General features: G+C 39.5%; 1 protein-coding gene across 50 annotated transcripts in view; it reads left to right on the top strand.

Moving 5' to 3' along the window:
* Nucleotides 1–15,554, top strand: part of LOC135102246 (ankyrin-2-like) — a 213,740-nt gene extending 198,186 nt beyond the window's left edge. For 49 of the 50 annotated variants that reach the window (XM_064007143.1, XM_064007135.1, XM_064007153.1 and 46 more), the window contains 3 exons: nt 1,125–8,450; nt 11,493–11,646; nt 14,262–15,554. In XM_064007143.1, the coding sequence (XP_063863213.1) occupies nt 1,125–8,450; nt 11,493–11,646; nt 14,262–14,331 (7,550 nt within the window). In that variant the 3' untranslated portion in view covers nt 14,332–15,554. The remainder of the gene's footprint in view (nt 1–1,124; nt 8,451–11,492; nt 11,647–14,261) is intronic. The other variant, XM_064007148.1, reaches the window with a different exon arrangement.
* Nucleotides 15,555–17,840: the final 2,286 nt, after the last annotated feature.

Here is a 17,840-nt window from a genome sequence, read left to right as displayed (position 1 = left end):
AGAATATTTATGATGGAGCAGACCTTAGAGCTGCAAAATGTGAGGATACACCCTCAACAGCTCAACTGACTTTCTCTCTTGGAGATCCTTTCACTACCAAGACACAGCTTCCACCTGAAATGTGCTCAAGCTTTGAAAACCTGTACTTCAAAGCTCAAGCTGTCGATGAAAACATTGTTTGTGAGGCTGACTATCTGGCAGCAGAGATCCTTGAAGAAGCAGTGCAGGAGGCTGCTCGAGGGGGACAGATGCGGCTTGCTACTCCTGGTACTCACACATCTGTCTCTTCAGATATGGAAGTATTTTTGCCAGGGGAAGCTTTGGGCCATAAAGGTCATTTTGAAATCAACTCAAAGAAGTCTTGCTCAGAAGGTATTGTGGTGGTGTAGCCACATCCTATCAAGCACTGTAGACAACTAACAGCTGCTATGTAATTACTTAAGCTATGTCACTAACTCTCAAGACAGTTTGATTGTTTGTTGTGTTTATAAGAATGATTTTGTTTTGAATTTTGCCCCCTTCAGTTGTGTGAATATTAACATTTATTAATTTCTTTCAGATAACAGTGACGGCATGCATTATGTTTTGTAGTAACGTGTGTTGGGTCCAGGGAAGCCGTTCGCTCATGTCAATGTTTTGTGTGCACTGTTATCTCCATAAAGCTTGTGGACATTTAAGTTTAAAGATTTTATATTAAGTCACATGTTAATTATCTTGCCCTTTTATTAATGGAGTGTATCAGTGATCTAGCATTAATTGAGATAATGCTCTGGCATCACTGATTTCTCAAGACTTTCGGACATCATGAACGTTCATGATTCAGGGGTACAGTTAACACCATTTCCTCATCTAAGAACATTTTTAATGTTCAGTATAGGTTATAGTAGATGGGCACAAACAGAAATAGGATCACTGGTAAGTAGTAGATTCTCTGAATGTGTAGATCTTGTTAATATGCATGTTGAGTGAAAAGTGTGTGAAAGTTGATCAGGATGGTGGGTTTCCCAGATCATAGCTCCCATCATACATTTCCAAACTTTGATTGCCTGACAGCATGTAGCCATGTGTGCCATAACAAGAGTGTGTGATGTTTACTAATAGTGTGCTACTAACTCTTGTTCTAGATGTGGGAGTGGTGTTTACAGAACGTAAAGAGTATGGGGGCGGGGTGAAGACATCTGCAGAGACGACAGGCGGACACTCGCACATTTCACCCTCACCTGTCCTTCATCCTTCCCAGAGCATCCAGTCCTCATCCTCTACCTCATTCCAACAAAAACTTCCTTGCACAACTTCTGTAAATGTTGAAGACAGTCAGAGTTCTCATGATGAACCTCATGTTCCAAGTAGACCAAGTAGAAGGCATGAACGCACATTCTCTCAGGCAACTAATATCTTTACTGGAGCAATTCCCACAGAAACAAAGGTTGAGTCAAAGAAAGTTGAAGACATTAAAGAGGAACAAATAGGAATAACTGAAGACATTAAACCTTATTCTGAACGTAAACAGTTCTGGGAAAGCGTCACGTCTCAGTCTTTTGAGTCAAAAAGTAGTCATTTACTGAAAAGTGAAACTGAGAGTGACACTGATACTACAGGTACCGATGGAACTGTCCTTGAACAAAAAGTAAGAAAGACCAAAGTTTCTTCAACAGAAAGTAATGATTCTGAGTCAGAATACCTTGCTCAGAGGGTTGATCCCAGATTTTATGAAAATGCAGGTTTTGCAGGAACTGAAAAGATTGATGTATCTACAGAATCAGCCAGAGAAAGAACAATTAGTCCTTTTGAGGTCTTACGCTCAGAAGAACCAACGGATGAACTTCCTTCACCGGAAGACATAGCATTTAAAGATGTGTCATCTAAGAGGGCCCTTTTTGAAAAGGAAATAAAAAGACAGTCAATGGAAATTGAAGAGAGTCAGTCATGGAAGAGATCTTCAAAGGAATATGATGAGACATTAGTGGTATCAGAAGAAACTGCTTCAAGTACTTTGAAAAAGAAGGAAGAGAGGGAAAGTAAAATTAGTGAAACTATTGAAAAGGATAAAGAAATAAAGAAAAAGTTTGAAAGCAAGAAAGATGATTTATCAAAAACTGATTTCAAGACAGAAATTACATCCAAAAGTGATAAATTAAGCAGTGTGGAAGACAGATCAGAAGTGACAGAATCATCTAAATTACACCAGGAAAAAATGCAAAAGAAAGAGGAAAAAGTAACATCTGAATTGGGGGCTTTGGGCAAGAAATCTGTTACACAGAGAGATGCCTCTACTGAAAAAAGGGAAAAGGAAGTATCTGAAAAGGAAGCAAAAATAATTCATGAGAAGAAGGATAGTTATAGTAGAACTTTCTCAAAGTCAGTTTCAAAATCAGAAGAAAAAACAGAAAGTTCATCAGAAGCCAAGGAAACCGTCCATACATTATCAACTGATGACCAAGACACTTCTAAAGATGAAATGACAGAGGAAGACATTACCAGGACTGAGGAGACTTCTGATGAAGAGCCTGAAGAGAAACTTGCTGCTGATAAAACAACAGTGGATGTGACAGAGGAGTCTCGCCAGTTAGGTGATACTAGAGAAACTGTTGTCAGAGAAACCACAACCACAAGAGAAGGAGACCAAGAGCAAAGAGTTGTCAAGGAAACAAAGACTCAAGAAACAGCAATGGCTGATGGCTCAACTATCAAAACTACCTCAATTACAACTTTTACAACCCAATTAGAAACAAAAGATCAGGAGGAACCCAAACCCTATTCTGCAAAAACAGCAAAAGAAAAGGCTGAGGCTTATGTAAAGCAACAAATGAAATCTGACATATTTTCAGAGGAGCTTTCATCTTCAGCAGAGGACCAAAGCCCAGAGCATAAGGTGTTGACTCCAAAAGATACAATTGCTCCTGTTTCCCGAGAACAGAAGTCACACCCCTTATCAAGCCCAATCTTAGTACCGGAGGAAAAAATTGAAGATGTTGTCTGGGAGGTGTCTCAAGAACGATCTGAAACTGTGTTGTCCGAAACTGTGGAGGACATTCCTGTTCAACAGTCTTATGAAACACAACATGTGAGGGACTTGTCATCTGATGAATCAAGAGTGTTAGAAAAACCACAACCAGAACAAGCAACTGAAGCAACTAAGCATAAATTGAGTGAAGAGGAAGCACGAAAACTTGCTATTGAAATTGTGGAAGAAGTAAAAACTGAGGCTGTGAAGCGCTCTCCCCTAGTCACTCCATCACAGACCTTTCAAGAATTTCCACAAGAACCTGAAGACACCACAGATGGAGCTACTCAGCCATCACTACCAATCCCCATCCCTGAATCAGCATTTACTCAAGAAACAACATCCAAAATTGAAAAATACATTCAAGAACAGTTAGGGGAAGAGGTGGATGAAAAGCAGCTAAAGCTCATTGAGTCAGTGACAGCCAAAAAAACTGAATTATTGCACAGAAAGCTTGTAGGTGGTCAGTATCAGCAGAGTATGGAAATAACAGATGAAGACCTGCGATCTAGTGGAGCAGAACTCTCACCCATTGAGCATCACATGGAACGCCTTCGCCAGATGACTGAAGAAGAAGACAACCAGAGATATGCCAGAGAACCATCGGAGGCTGATGAAAGTGAAAGTTCAATTATTATTCATGATACAGTTGATGATGTCATATCAAGTGAATATGATCAAGCCACCCAGATGATTTCAAAAACCTTAGATTCAATTAAAACAGCAGATATTAGTAGAATTGAAAGACCCATAGATACAATAGAAGAATTACCTGAAACTCCTGTTATGCCCATAGTGGAAGTTAAAGAACGAAAGATGTCAGAAGTTCAAGAAGTAGCCAGGTTTAGTGACAGTGACATTAAGGAAACTGCAAGACAAATTGTGAAAGAAGTGACTGAAATAGCAAAAGAGTCTGAGGCAGTCAAGCAAGCATCACAAGCTGCCGACCTCAAACAGGCACCAGGAAGCCAAGACCAGGCCAAAAGTTGTAGTCCAAAGTCTGGCTCCAAACCAGGATCTAGAAAAGGTTCCTGGATGGATGATGAAGACTTAACACGAGAATTTCGTAAAGACTATGAAGATAAAAAAAAAATGTTCAAGGAAGAAATGACTTCCGATAAATCAGACGCTTCTGATGCAAAAGATGATGGAGCTGTGAAAGTTAAACATCAGAAGAGCAGTGAATCCCAAAAGGAAGTTCCTATGGAGTCAAGTATGACAGAGAGCATGGAAGAATCAAGTGCTGTTGAAAGCATACGCTCCATTGAGGGAAAATTAAAGCAAGAAATTGTACCAGAAATCAGGGAAGGAGAGACTGAAAAAAAACACGAAGAGCGGTCTAGTAGTAGCCATGAGGAAGTAGTCATGAGAAAAAAAACACACATTGAAGAATTTAGCAGACGGTCAGGAGCAGATTTTGATACATATTCCAGTTCTGGAGAGAGTCATTACTTCACTGCTGCGGAGGGAACATCAGACAGCCGCACTGCCAGCAGACCTTGCTCTTCTGATGTAGAAGCTCTAATGTCTGAGCGCACAGGAACCTCAGAATATGACACAGCACTCACTTCACAGGACACTTCACAGTATTCTAGTTACTCATCTTCTTCTCGTGAATACCGTACTGCTGCTAGTTCTATGAGTTCAAGAGATTCCATGAAATCAATAGATTCAGAAAGTTCTGGGAATCTTGCTAGTGTAGAGCTCAGTGAGGCTTCTGAAACCCTCGTACCCTCTGCATTGGAGCTTGAAAGAGATATGGACCTTTTAGATCAAGAAATAATGGAGGAAGATCAGTCCCATTCTACTCAAGCTCATCCTTCTATTATTCCACAACTAACAGTTCAATCTGATACACCAAAATCAGAAGGTGTACCATGTGCATTTGACTTGGAGTCTGATGAAGGAGAGTCTGAGCCAGAAGTGAAGGAGAAGGAACACCATGTTGCATCAAGAATGAAAAGATCAGTTGAGATGACATTCCATCCTGAGCCAGTACCTATTGCAGAATGTAAGAAGGCTGGAGTGACAGGGAGTGTGGCTTCTAGCTTAGAAGAAAGCACTTTATCTGAAATGTCAGTAGTGACTGTTGTAGAACGAGAGAGAAGCCTACAGGGCTCATTTCACTCAGAGTCCAGTATGACAGCTTCTGCTGTGTCAGAACAAATGGCATCATCATCAGAAGGTCAACCAGCTGCACACCCCATCACACGCACAGACAGCGGGGTTCTCACCACTGACACCGGAGATGGTGACATGGCCTTGCATTCTGTAACAATTACAGCAACATCTGTTCCATCAACAACAGATTCAAGTACAGCTTCAATGTGCACACAAGTAACATCTGAGACACGCTCTCAAGCAGAACTTACAGAGAGTGAGCAGTTTTTTCACGCTAATGGACCCACTGAAGTAGATTACGTGCCTGAGTACGATGATGAAGTAAGAGGTGTGCGGCCAGTTGCAGCCCCTGCCTTGCCCCCTGTCCAGGAGGTGTCAGGTGCTGTAGCTGGCCCTTCAGAGGGCCCACAGAAAGTCACTGTTGTTGAAGAATGTTACGAAACTGAAGCTGATCAAGAATATGGACAAATGATGCGAGAGAGTGAATATTCAGACATGGCTGAAGCAGAACTGCAGTATTCTTTGGAGGAACAGCCAGAATCTGAAATGAGCAACATGCTTGGAATTGAGGAACCCATTGAAAGACCAAAGACACCAGAACCAGGCTATGTTCCTTCATCCCGTCCTTCACACATAACCGCCCAATCTCTTGATGAATCTGAAGAGTTTACAGAAGTTGATAAGAGGTTTAGTGCTATATTTTCTACTACATATGAGGAGAGAGAAGAAGGTGCACGATCACTGGTGCCAGGTCTGAGTGTGGACATCCCAGACATAAGAGTCACAGAACACACATTACCCATGCCCAGTCAGTATTGTTATCCAGACCTTGAGAGAGAGGAAGATTTCCCAGAGTGCCAAGTGCAGGCTGAGGTAGATGCGAGTGGCCAAGATGTTCCAGCTACTCCTGGATCACAAGAGTCTGCTTCCACTTGTGCTTCTCGGAAGTCTTCTTCAACTGACTCAGAACAAGGGAGAGAATATTGCCTAGATGATGCTGCACAAGGACTGCCATTTGAGTCATTTGAAATGGTTGAAGCTGGTGACATTGAAGATTTCTTAGAGTATGAGAAGACACTAAGAATGCATGAAAAGCGTATGTTAGAAATGTCCCAAATACAAGAAGAGGAAGAGGAGGAAGTTGAGGAGGAACAAAAGGTTCATACATCCCCCATAATGCCCAGTCAGTTAAAGGCTGTCAAGCTTGAGGCTAAAAGTCTAAGGAGTAGTGACTCTCAGTCCCAGGTTTCTGATGAAGGCAGTGAGGAAGCAGATTCAACCATAGAAGAACAGAGACGTTGGTTAGAACTTCAGTTTGAAGAAAGCAGTGTGTCCAACTTTGAGTATTCTCAACCCCCATACATGCAGCATGTGTATTCAGGACCCCTGGAAGACATTGAGGAGGAGAAAGAAGACGCTGAACGTAGAGATCTGTCACATGTTGTCAAAGGCTCTTCACTTTCCTCAACTCCTGAATATGATGTTTTAGCTGGAAGAAAATTTTTTACTCGTAGTGGAGAACATGATGATGTATCAATGAGTTCACTTCAGGAATTTGAGAATCTTGAGAGAGCAGTGGCTGTAGATGCTGTAGCCAGAAGATCAAGTTCAGGTTCACAAGAATCTTTAAATGGGAGAAAACCAGAAGGTAAGAGTGGACAAGGTGATGACATTTCTGTTGGATCATTTGCTTCATTACAAGAATTTGAACGCTTAGAAGAGGAATGTCTGGAGGCTGAAAAGATTGAGAAGAAAGCTAAAGAAGAAGAAGCAATGCTATCAGAAATTGAAGAGGGTCATGAGAGTCAGGTATCTGAATCTGAGAGTTGTGAAACAATGTCAGAACCTGGCCAAGCATCAGTTGACGGCGAGGAATACGACCAAAGAATGTTTGAGATTGATGAAATAATACGTCAAGCCCAAACCAATGTAGAGAAGTTTGATAAGACAAAGCCTGGGTATGAAGGAGTACAACTACAAGACATTGTAAGCAACGGTTCCGGAAGCAGCCGTGCAGACCGGACCCCAAGTGTAGGGAGGGAAGAGGGAGATGCAGACTCTCTAGAGGAGGCTCAGCTTCCTGAACTTGATTTAGATCAGTCAGCTCCTGGGGCAACTTCCACCAAGCAAGACGTAATGACTCTCAGCACTGACAGCATTGAAACATCAGCAAAGCAAAAAGTTCCACGGGAAACAAGTCAAGACTCACTGGAAAAGGTGGCTACCCGCACATCAGACCCCATGGCCACCAGTGTTGACAGCATTGATCTGGCAAGCCGACATGATCCCATGACCACCAGTATAGACTCCCTGGAAGGCCGTCGCAGAGGACAAGACCCCATGTCAGCCTCCACTGACTCCATAGATCCTTACCGCCGTGATGTCATGGCCACAAGTATTGACAGTCTGGGCAAGGATGACTCCAGTGGGCGAGATGCTGATATAAGTTCAGGCAGTGAGCAAGTAAGACCACTTCCCAGAGATGGTTTGATGGAATGGAGCACTGATTCTCTGGAGCCAACTTCGTCACAAGCAACCCATGCCATCTATCACCAGTATGACACGGATTCTGTTATGTCTGGTTCTTTTGCCAGTGGCTGCTCTAACACTCTAGTTGCATCCACTGAAGGGTTACCAGACATGATGACCTCTTCTATGTATCTCCCTGAGGGGGAGTTGCCACCTCTTGAAGGTGAGGAACAACACACCCACTATGTGCACACCAGTAGTGGTTCAGCAGCAGAGACTGTGGCACCATCCGCTGAGCCTGGCTTCTCTCATTCAATCACTAGGGTTGTTAAGTTACCACCAGAAGCACACCAGGTTACCTTTACTGGCCCTGATGCTCAAAAGAAACTTGAGGAATACATCAAAGGGTTTAATGCAGGCCAACACTCAGTCCAAGACGAGACTGTTGATGAGCAGGGCAACGTACATATCCGCCGCGTCACCCAGACACGTATTGTTGCCGAGCCAGATCAGACTCAAGAGCATGGCTTCTCTGTCTCAGAACCCAGCACTGTGGAAACTGAGGAGTGTGATGAGCATGGAAATGTGACTCGTGTCATTCGTCGCACAGTTGTGACAAGTCATACCATAGAAGTTGATCTTGACACAGGGGAGCCCATTGTTCAGCCAAGCTCTTCCACTCCTTCCAAATCTTCTACCTCTGCTTCCACCTCCACCTTCAGTCCTTCCATTTCCCGAATACCTAGACCTGTGACCAGTCCTCCTCAATCCCGATCCCAACAACCTGGTCCGCCCCCTGGGTTGCGCGGCCCCTGTGAGCCTGTCCCCCCCTCCCTGGAGCCCAACACAGTATCAGGTACAGCGTCCCAAGCGTCACATGTTGCACCGCCCGCTGGGTGTGTCTCCGCACTCTGCACTCCTCCAGCCTTAGTTCTCTTTCAGCATGCTGTGTCCGCATGACGTCACGCCAACCAGCAACCTTAGTATTTTATTTTGTTTACCATATGTAATATTTAGTTCCATTTTCAATTGCAGTATTTATGATCTAGAACTTCATTTATTTAATTTCCTATTGTCTACAAGCATTCGTAAGATGTATCTTATGGATCTTCTCTTGTAGACCAGTGGGGCTTTTAAGTATTATGTAACTTTATTTTATCCCATGCATCACTGTGTATATAGTGCTGTTGGTATTCCTCCTTAATGTATGAGAATTCCGTAATTTGCTACATTGTTGAGTTGGCGATGCGGTCCAGTGCTTGACTAACGAGTCTCTCTCTGCCTCGCTCACCAGACGTCGTCCAGCCGAACAGTGGAGCGGGGGCGCAGGAAGCGCCAGGTTATAAATCTTTGTGTGCTTTTTTTGCATTGCTGCTCGTGCCCTGGTTGTCTTCAGTTCCGTCTTTGGTGTTGTTGCTGTAATCTTATCTTATTACTACTCTTGTGGCAGTACTGGAAGTGGTCTCCTCACCCTTTGCATGACTGGTGCCAGGAGGGGTAATCCTCCTGTTATGTACAGGCTGGTACTGGTGACTGCCATCATGTGGCTCAGGCTCACAGGCTGGCAGAGATCCACCAACCACTTTGTATTTTGTGGTGGCGGTGACCTTTTGTTCTCCTGGTGCTTTTGTTGTCATAGAAAATAATAATTGTGGAAGTCCTGAAAAGGGCTGGTAGTGGGCCACTAACATGGTGGTGGGGAATCCCACTTAAGCCACTTCTTCAGGGGAAGTGTTCCCAGTAAAAGCTTCAGACTGTTTTTAATTCTTATCATTATTGACTGTGATGATATATACATCTGTTTATGCATACTTCACTGGTGACACTTCTCCTCACTGTTTTCCTTTACATGGTGATACAGTAACAATGAACGCGGGCATGGAACCTGAGGGGAATTGTACATTGTGTGCCCTTTGTGGGAGAGGTCTTAAACTGTAATGGTTGTGTAATAGAGAAGGGCTAATCAAGGTTACATTGATGCAATACTTCATGCATCAGGGTGGTGCCCACGTTTTGAAACATTAATTTTCTTTGGCATACTAATGGTTGTTTGATATGATACTTTTATTTGTGATTTAGTTTTCCTTTACCCTGTATGTTTGTGTGTTTTGTGGTGTTTGCTAGTGTTGTGTGACTGATACAAGTGGCATGTTTCAGTTTGTTTCATTAGACAAGTGGTGCCGAATTTGAGTGAATAGACTTGAAGTGCATGGTAGACATTGTTGAGGTTTTATAAGTATATAATATTTACAAAAAAGCGGAAAAATTAACATGTATGAGAGATAATCTAAGGATGTTTAAGTTAGATAGGATAGGTCATCTTAAAAATATAGTTCAGTTTTAACATGCCTTAGTAAATTAGACTGTGTGAAAAGTGATTGCTCAAGGTATGAGAGAGAGAGAGAGAGAGAGAGAGAGAGAAATGTTTATGTGTATTTTCTTTCTTTTGTGTCTGGCATTTCCTGTGATTAGTTCCATATTTTACACCACCTCCCTCCTGTTTGTCCTGCCATCCCCAACCATTGTACTGCACTTACTCACCACATTCCCACCCTTCATTTTTACATGGCTTGTATCTAAAGTTGTTAATTTGCTTTTGTAGGATTTGTTTTCTACACATGATCCCAGCCATCTTGCACCACAAACACACGCACTTGGCCAGCACAGCCTTCAGTGTGTACTTTGTTTTGATTCAGTTGAACTTTTGTACACTCATACTGTCTCATTCAAATTTTGGTCATTTCCATGATATGTACACACAGACAAAATTTATCAAGGTGACTGTGGTGTAGATCATATCAACACTTCATCTTCATTTTCACAATCTGAATTTAAACTTTAGCTTACATACCATTCATGAAATTTAATCAACATTTCTAGTGACATACCTACTCAAATACATAAAAATTGTGTTTATTTTAATGGTATAAACTTTCATACCTACACAATTATAAACCATTTGATAATGATGATGATTTTAATAATAATAGTACTTGCAATGATAATAATAATAGTTATATTTCCATGATAGTAATAATAATAATAATAATAAATTATAATAATAATAATAATAATAATAATAATAATAATAATAATAATAATAATAATAATAAATAGTAATAATATGGTAATATTAAAAGCAATAACGATAGCTTCACTCACTTACAAATACCTGTCAAGAATTTCAGAACAGAATGATTCATTTCTTTGGGTTTTGCCGCTTAATGTTTGATAATATATCCAGTATGGTAAAATAGCTAACAACAAACTCTGTATGAAAATAAATCAGTGGTGCATGCCTTACATACACAGTGTACAGTTACTGCTACATTATTAGTATTTATTTTTCAAATGATATTGTGATTCTTTTGATTTTGCTGCTGTGTATTTTTCCAAGGCATCTTCTGATGTCTTATACACACTCTTATAGCTTATACGATTACTTATCAGTTATAAATAATTGAAAATTTCAAAGTATATGTATATTGTATGTATTTAAATTGCTTTTAGCATGTTATCCCAGTGCCCATTTCAGTCATTAGTTGCAGTAGAAAATCTGCAACAATTTATTGATTTTACATTAGTCTTATCAGGGTTTGTCATAAATGTAAGAAAACCCTTAGAAGACCTTGGTGTGTCTGTCTACTAACTATCCCATCACTTGCTTGGTCTTTAACTTTTACCCCTCAAGTGTTGATGAACTGCTGCACTCCTCCCTCCAGTCTCCCAAGTAGAGGGAGAGCCACCTCTGAACTTCTTCCTCAGCTTTGTTCAGGGAATAATGAGAGCTTAGCATCATTAATATTTTTTAATGAGATGTAAGAATTTGGAGGTGGATTCTCCCTAACACCATTCACCCTGTGCCACAGTAGTCAATCCATGCGTCTCCCCTCTGTAGGTTTAGATGTGGAAGAGATGAGCAGTGGGATGGAGGGTTATGCCAGTGATGGTAATGACCCCATGACCACTACTCATATCACCAGGTATGACCCTGACCCTTTACCCATCACCACCTCCACTACCACTACTACCACCACCACCACCACCACCAGGTAAAGTCTTGTCCATCCTAGTTAGTCATATTCATGTGGAAAGTTTTCGACATTTATTTTCATCTGTTTTGTTAAAATAAAATTATGTTTTATATATATATATATATATATATATATATATATATATATATATATATATATATATATATATATATATATATATATATATATATATATATATATATATATATATACACACACAATGAAAGCTCTTAGTAATGCTTAATGCATCACATCAAGGCGTGTCATTCTTTGGCTTACATGATAATACTGATTAATGAAAATTTAAACAGACTGGCACCAAGACATGGCATGCTATGCATATTGATGTAATTAGCTGCAAATAAATGGAAAGTGTTAAACATAAGAGCACACTAAACATACAATAATTCAAAGTAATTTTACTTTATATTTATTGTGAAGTAACAAGATGAATGTGATTCACATTTTTTTTTGTGTGTGAATTGTAAAAAAAAAAAAAAATCTGAAACTTCTTCAAACAGTCCAAGAGGCTATTGGGGAAAGAAAATTATCGTATTTATTCTATTACAAACAAAAAAAAAAAATGAAAAAAAACAAAACAAAACACTGATTCAGGTAAATATGAAAGCTGCTTCTCTAAGTGATGATGATGGTGATAATGCACTGGAAAATGACAATATTTAAAGTCACTTTGTCAAGCATAATTTCAAGCAGCATCTGCCTTAACCAAAGAAAAGAAAGAATTTGGATGTACAATAAAAATAAAAAAAAGTTTATGATATTAATATTGCCCACTACAAATATTTACAATGATCATAATTCATTTGTTGAAAATTAATGTTTACTGACCTTTGGGCCAAAAATTACAAGTAGACTTTTATTTTGCCAACTTTTTCACTCCCAAGTAGCTCCACATGGTCTCTGATCACCCATGTCATACCATGTAAGAGTTTTGGTGTCAGAATGTAAACCACTGGTATTTTTTCCTTAATACATTATGTACTTGTATTTACATGTTTACTATGATATTTGTCTCATTCATTTATTAGTTTGTGTTCATTTTTTTCCTTTTGTGTGTATAAATGGAGTTGAATCTGTTGTGGAATCAGCTTAGGGAGGTAACAGTTGGCTCTCCGGAATACATATCAAACACTGGATTTCTTGCCCCAGTTTTCTAATTACTCCATTTTAATATTTTAATTTCAACTACATATGACTCAAAAATTTCTGGGATATAGCTGAATTCACGTCTTTCTTAAGGATTAAAGGAATTTTCAAGCAAAGAATAGAACATTTCAGTTAGTTTACCACCACTAATAATTCTTAGTATAGGACATTATTTTAAATGCACACTGTTAGTCTGGCACTAAATATTAAATTTGTGTATGATTCTTACTTACATCATCAAGAAGTCACTAAGCCAAGCACTGTACAGGTTGGTGGTTGCAAGTGATTTGGTACTATAGCCAGTTAGTCATTAAAACTTACTAGCCTCTGACCATCTGGGCCTCTTTGCCTTGCAGCTCTGGGCATCATGTCAGTTAACTAAACCTCAAGGCATTTGGGAGCCATGGTGTTTGGGACTTATGACAAGACCTTTTTGGTCCAGCTTTACTCTCTCTCTCTCTCTCTCTCTCTCTCTCTCTCTCTCTCTCTCTCTCTCTCTCTCTCTCTCTCTCTCTCTCTCTCTCTCTCTCTCTCTCTCTCTCTCTCTCTCTCTCTCTCTCTCTCCAAACAAATTTGAGGCTAACATTTCCTGAGTCCTAAAAGTCAAGGTCCACAAAAAAACCCAAGTCCCAGCTAATGTGATAACCAAATATTCTCATGCTGAAGGGAACAGGTCTGGGTGGTCTGAGGGCGTAATGTCTTGATGAGCAAATGACCTCTTCACACAGTGCTGAATGACATAAACAAAGTAAACATCAAGGAACTGAATTATGGAAACTACTTACAAAATCACCAGGTTTTCATTTATCAGTAAAGGAATTGCTATTATCATTAACTTCTATGTGCAGGTATATGGTGTGTCTCATAATCATCAGTAGTGTTTTTTAACAAGGTGGGAAATACAGTCATGCAACGTATGTATAAAATTCAGCCTGACTATCTGTCTGTTTTTGTCTGTTAATCTTGGTCTGCTTATCTTTCAGTGCCTTTTTGTCTCATTACCTGCTCTCTTTCTCTCTCTCTCTCTCTCTCTCTCTCTCTCTCTCTCTCTCTCTCTCTCTCTCTCTCTCTCTCTCTCTCTCTCTCTCTCTCTCTCTCTCTCTCTTGAGGCCACATTTATCTTCATTTAGTGACAGAAAATGTAAAATATATATGTACTTGCCATATTTATTTTGGGCAACTAAACTTGACTGAATCCAGGTCTAGATCTATTTAGGGAAAGGAATACACTAATATCACAGATAGTTATCCTAATATGTAATCAGACATTTTATTAATTAAGTTGTATTATAGGACATAAATAAAAAAAAGGTGTTTACCTTAAAATTCACCTCAGAGGATAGGCAGAAAGTTGGGTACATGTACATCAGCTGTGATTGTGTACAGTACAATGCACATATGATATAGCTAGGTGTTTCTAGAATGCACTGTAAAGGGAATGCTTCAGTGTAGCATTTTATTTGCAGGATCATCCGAAGAACGAAAGAAGAAGATGGGGAAGTGAAAGAAGAAGAGGAAATTTTTGAAGAATATTGAGGAAGACTGTGAGAAGGAATCCATGAAGATGTTTGCAAGATGTGTTCCTCTCAGTCCTCCTTGTTTGTCCACCTGCCTTCTCACTTGCTAGTAAGCTGCTGCTGCTACTATTGCCAGCAGGACCAACTCCTCCAACCCTCCACTTACAGAATTTAGGATTTTCAGAAAAGTCTCATTTTCATGTTCATCATCATGCAGTCACTTTGACTGGTGGCATTTACTTTTATCAGCATTCTCCATTTGTCTTCATCTGGAGATAAATGTCTAACCAGAAAAAAGAGAGCCATAAAAAGAAGTCATTGGCTCTGCAGTAGTAAGTGACATCGGTTGTCATAGGATCTAGTCAGGGCAGATTCAGCAAGAAAAATACTTTTATTAATGAGTGAGAAATTTTCATGTTTATCACCTTTTGTGTATTGATGCAAATAGTATTCTCAACAAAAAAAATCCAACTGTAATACAATTCTAAGAAAGCCATTTTTAAAAGGTGTTTGTGAAGAATCATAAAATGTAAAGGTGCACACACCCTCTTTCAGCTGTCAAGGTGTTTTTAGGTTAAGGTATGTTCCCCTTGTGATGTGGCATGTTTCATCCTAGTATATTATATCATTACCACTACTTACTACTAAAGACATGTCAAGTACCATTGCTAAATCTATAGCCACAGGATGAAATAGGAAGCCAAGGGTTTAATAGAAGCTATGTAATCATTTTAATATTCAGGCTCTTAGAATGGTAGAATATTATTGTGGCTTATAAACATCCAATTATGGGCATGTTGATTGTAAGATAGCTGGAATATTTACACATAAAATTGATCTATTCTCCCACAGATTGTATTTATCATGTCAACAATTAGTTTCAAAATAGATTTTCATGAGCTTGGCATGGAATTATGATATGGTTCTAAGGAATTGATTATCAATTGTAGCTACTTGACACTTAGCTCAGATCTGTTCTTGCCTTGTTCCCCCTCATGGTCATAACTGGATGAACAATATGATAATGCCTTAGCACCTACTTCTAGATTATTCTCTGGCCAACAATTGTTATCTCTTTGTTCCCTTGAGTTGTGGTTTTGACTTAGGTTCCCAGCTGAAAGAAGGGCCATGCTGAGATAGTTCTATGGCCCTTGTTCAGTCTAGTGTGCCTAATGCAAGACTCGGTAGCTCCAAGTATTGTGGTCACTTACCAAGTTTTCAAATAAATGCTTAATGTGAAAAGTAAACTTCCATATGAACCTAAATAAAGACTGATGATTAAACTTGGGTAAAGGGAGCGATTTCCAAGGTTATGCTGAGAAAACGGGAATTTACCAGGTGAGTGAGATTCTTATGGCATGCAGATCGGATGGTAAGTGTTGGAGAAGCCCTGAGTTATGTGGTCATATATGATGGAGATATCACAGCAGGAGGAATTATCTCTGTTTCCAATACTAATTAGTGTTAATGTATCTAGTTGAAGATACTATAAACAAAATAATATATACATCCATTTACATTGCATTCAAGATCTTAACTTCTCTACTTATTTTTCATGGATCTTTAGCCTGAGGTTCTACTACAGAGCCAATGACTGTGGGAAAAACTAAATTAAGAACATGACCAGCTTGGCTCATCTTGCAAACAAAAAAAGTTGTTTGCATCATTCCCATGCCATGTGATGGGAATGCATTTACAATACACATGAAGTAAGCATATGAGTGTGCTGTAATAGTTATCATGATTCTAAAGGTGAAAACACTTCCTGAATTTAGGTATTCATGTGTAACCAGAGATTCAGGTATGTGAGAATACTAGAACTTTGAAAAAAGTTCAAACCTATATCGTACCATACCAATGTACAGTCATGGGCAACAGTTGAGTAATATAATTCGCTCCCATTGTGTTTGATGTTTCCCTCATTCTTAAGGCCTCAGAACTGCTGACTGTCGTTAAAAAAACGTGACAACTGACAAATTCTGTGATCAAACAACTCATTATTGAAGGAAATCACAAAAGGAGTGGCACGGTTTATCTTAACAAAAAAATTTATTTTGATGGAACAGTAAACAAAAATACTTATTCCTGTTTAACATTTCAGTACATGGTTTGGTTATTTCTAATTGAGCATATACTCGTACATGTAAGAAATGTCAGCAGAGAGAGAGAGAACACTTAACTGCTTTTTAAAATGTAATATCCAAGAGGTGATATAAGTTAATCATAACTTCATAACGTGCATCATACGAGGCACTCAGTTACAGTGACATAAGCACCAAAATATAAAAGTGGAGAAAAATGTAGTTAAAGTTTGGCAATAAGCAAAATGCAAAAATTTTTTATCGAAATGAGCTAGGAAGTTCTAGTTTGTTTTAAATGGAAGCTCAATGACTTTGCTTTCTATTCAGCATGAAAACATTAAACATTACACAACGCATTCTGAATGCTGCAACATTAACTGCATTTTCTTCTTTTTTATAGTACACATTTCGAAAAAAAAAAAAAAAAAAAAGTCTAAACACACCCCAGTTCACCCCAATTCGCATTTTCTTCTTTTTCAAATCATACTATTTCATGTGTGTGTGTGTGTGTGATTCACCCACGGTCGTCTGCTGGTCACCCAGCTAGCCGCTACCCTATGTAAAGAGCTCAGAGCTCATAGTGACTGATCTCTGGGTAGGACTAAAACCACTTACACACCACACACAGGGACAGCGAGGTCACAACCCCTCGGATTACATCTCGTACCTCCTTGCTGCTAGGTGAATAGGGGCTACATATTAAGAGGCTCGCCTATTTGCCTCGCCACTCCCGGGATTCGAATCCGGGTCTTCTTGATTGTGAGCCGAGCGTGTTAACCACATTATGCAATGTGTGTGTGTGTGTGTGTGTGTGTACACAATAATGAGAAAAGAAAAATCTTATAAAAAATCTCGCCATAATCTAAGAAAGTGTGTGTGTGTGTGTGTTAGGGCTGGGCGGGAACCGGTTCCGGAATCGGTTCCGACAGTTCCACTAGGCCTTGCTTGGAATCGGTTCCGAGTCTTGGAACCGGTTCCGCCTTAACAGTTCCTCGTGAGTACTGATGGCTGATGCTCGTGAATAACTAATCACAAACAATTATGTAATACTCGTATTTAAAATATGTAATCATGAATATTATTCTGGAAGTTTTGCAAATGGTATCTACAAATGAACGATATGGAGTGTAAACGAATGATACATGAATAACGTCCCTTCATCCAGTATTCAAAGAAATCGCATGAATGATATGAAAATATTTCGTTCATGAAGACCAATAGTATGCATCGATTTGCCATATGCGTAATAGTTTCTTAACACCGATTGGTAGATGTCCTATGACATGACAGCATAAATAGTAGTGCGCGGCCGGCGACTTTTTCTGTGGGAAAGACTAGATGATCTTGACTCTCCTGCTTATAGACAATTAAAAGAAAATTATATTAATATAATAAGATTTCATCGTGACAACCAAAGCAGCCTGCAAGCATACACAAATATCATACC

Source organism: Scylla paramamosain, chromosome 7 (genome assembly GCF_035594125.1).
Source record: "Scylla paramamosain isolate STU-SP2022 chromosome 7, ASM3559412v1, whole genome shotgun sequence".
Taxonomy (NCBI): Eukaryota; Metazoa; Arthropoda; class Malacostraca; order Decapoda; family Portunidae; genus Scylla; species Scylla paramamosain.
The sequence above is the reverse complement of the archived record's forward strand: the minus strand, read 5'-3'. Positions and strand labels throughout refer to the sequence as shown.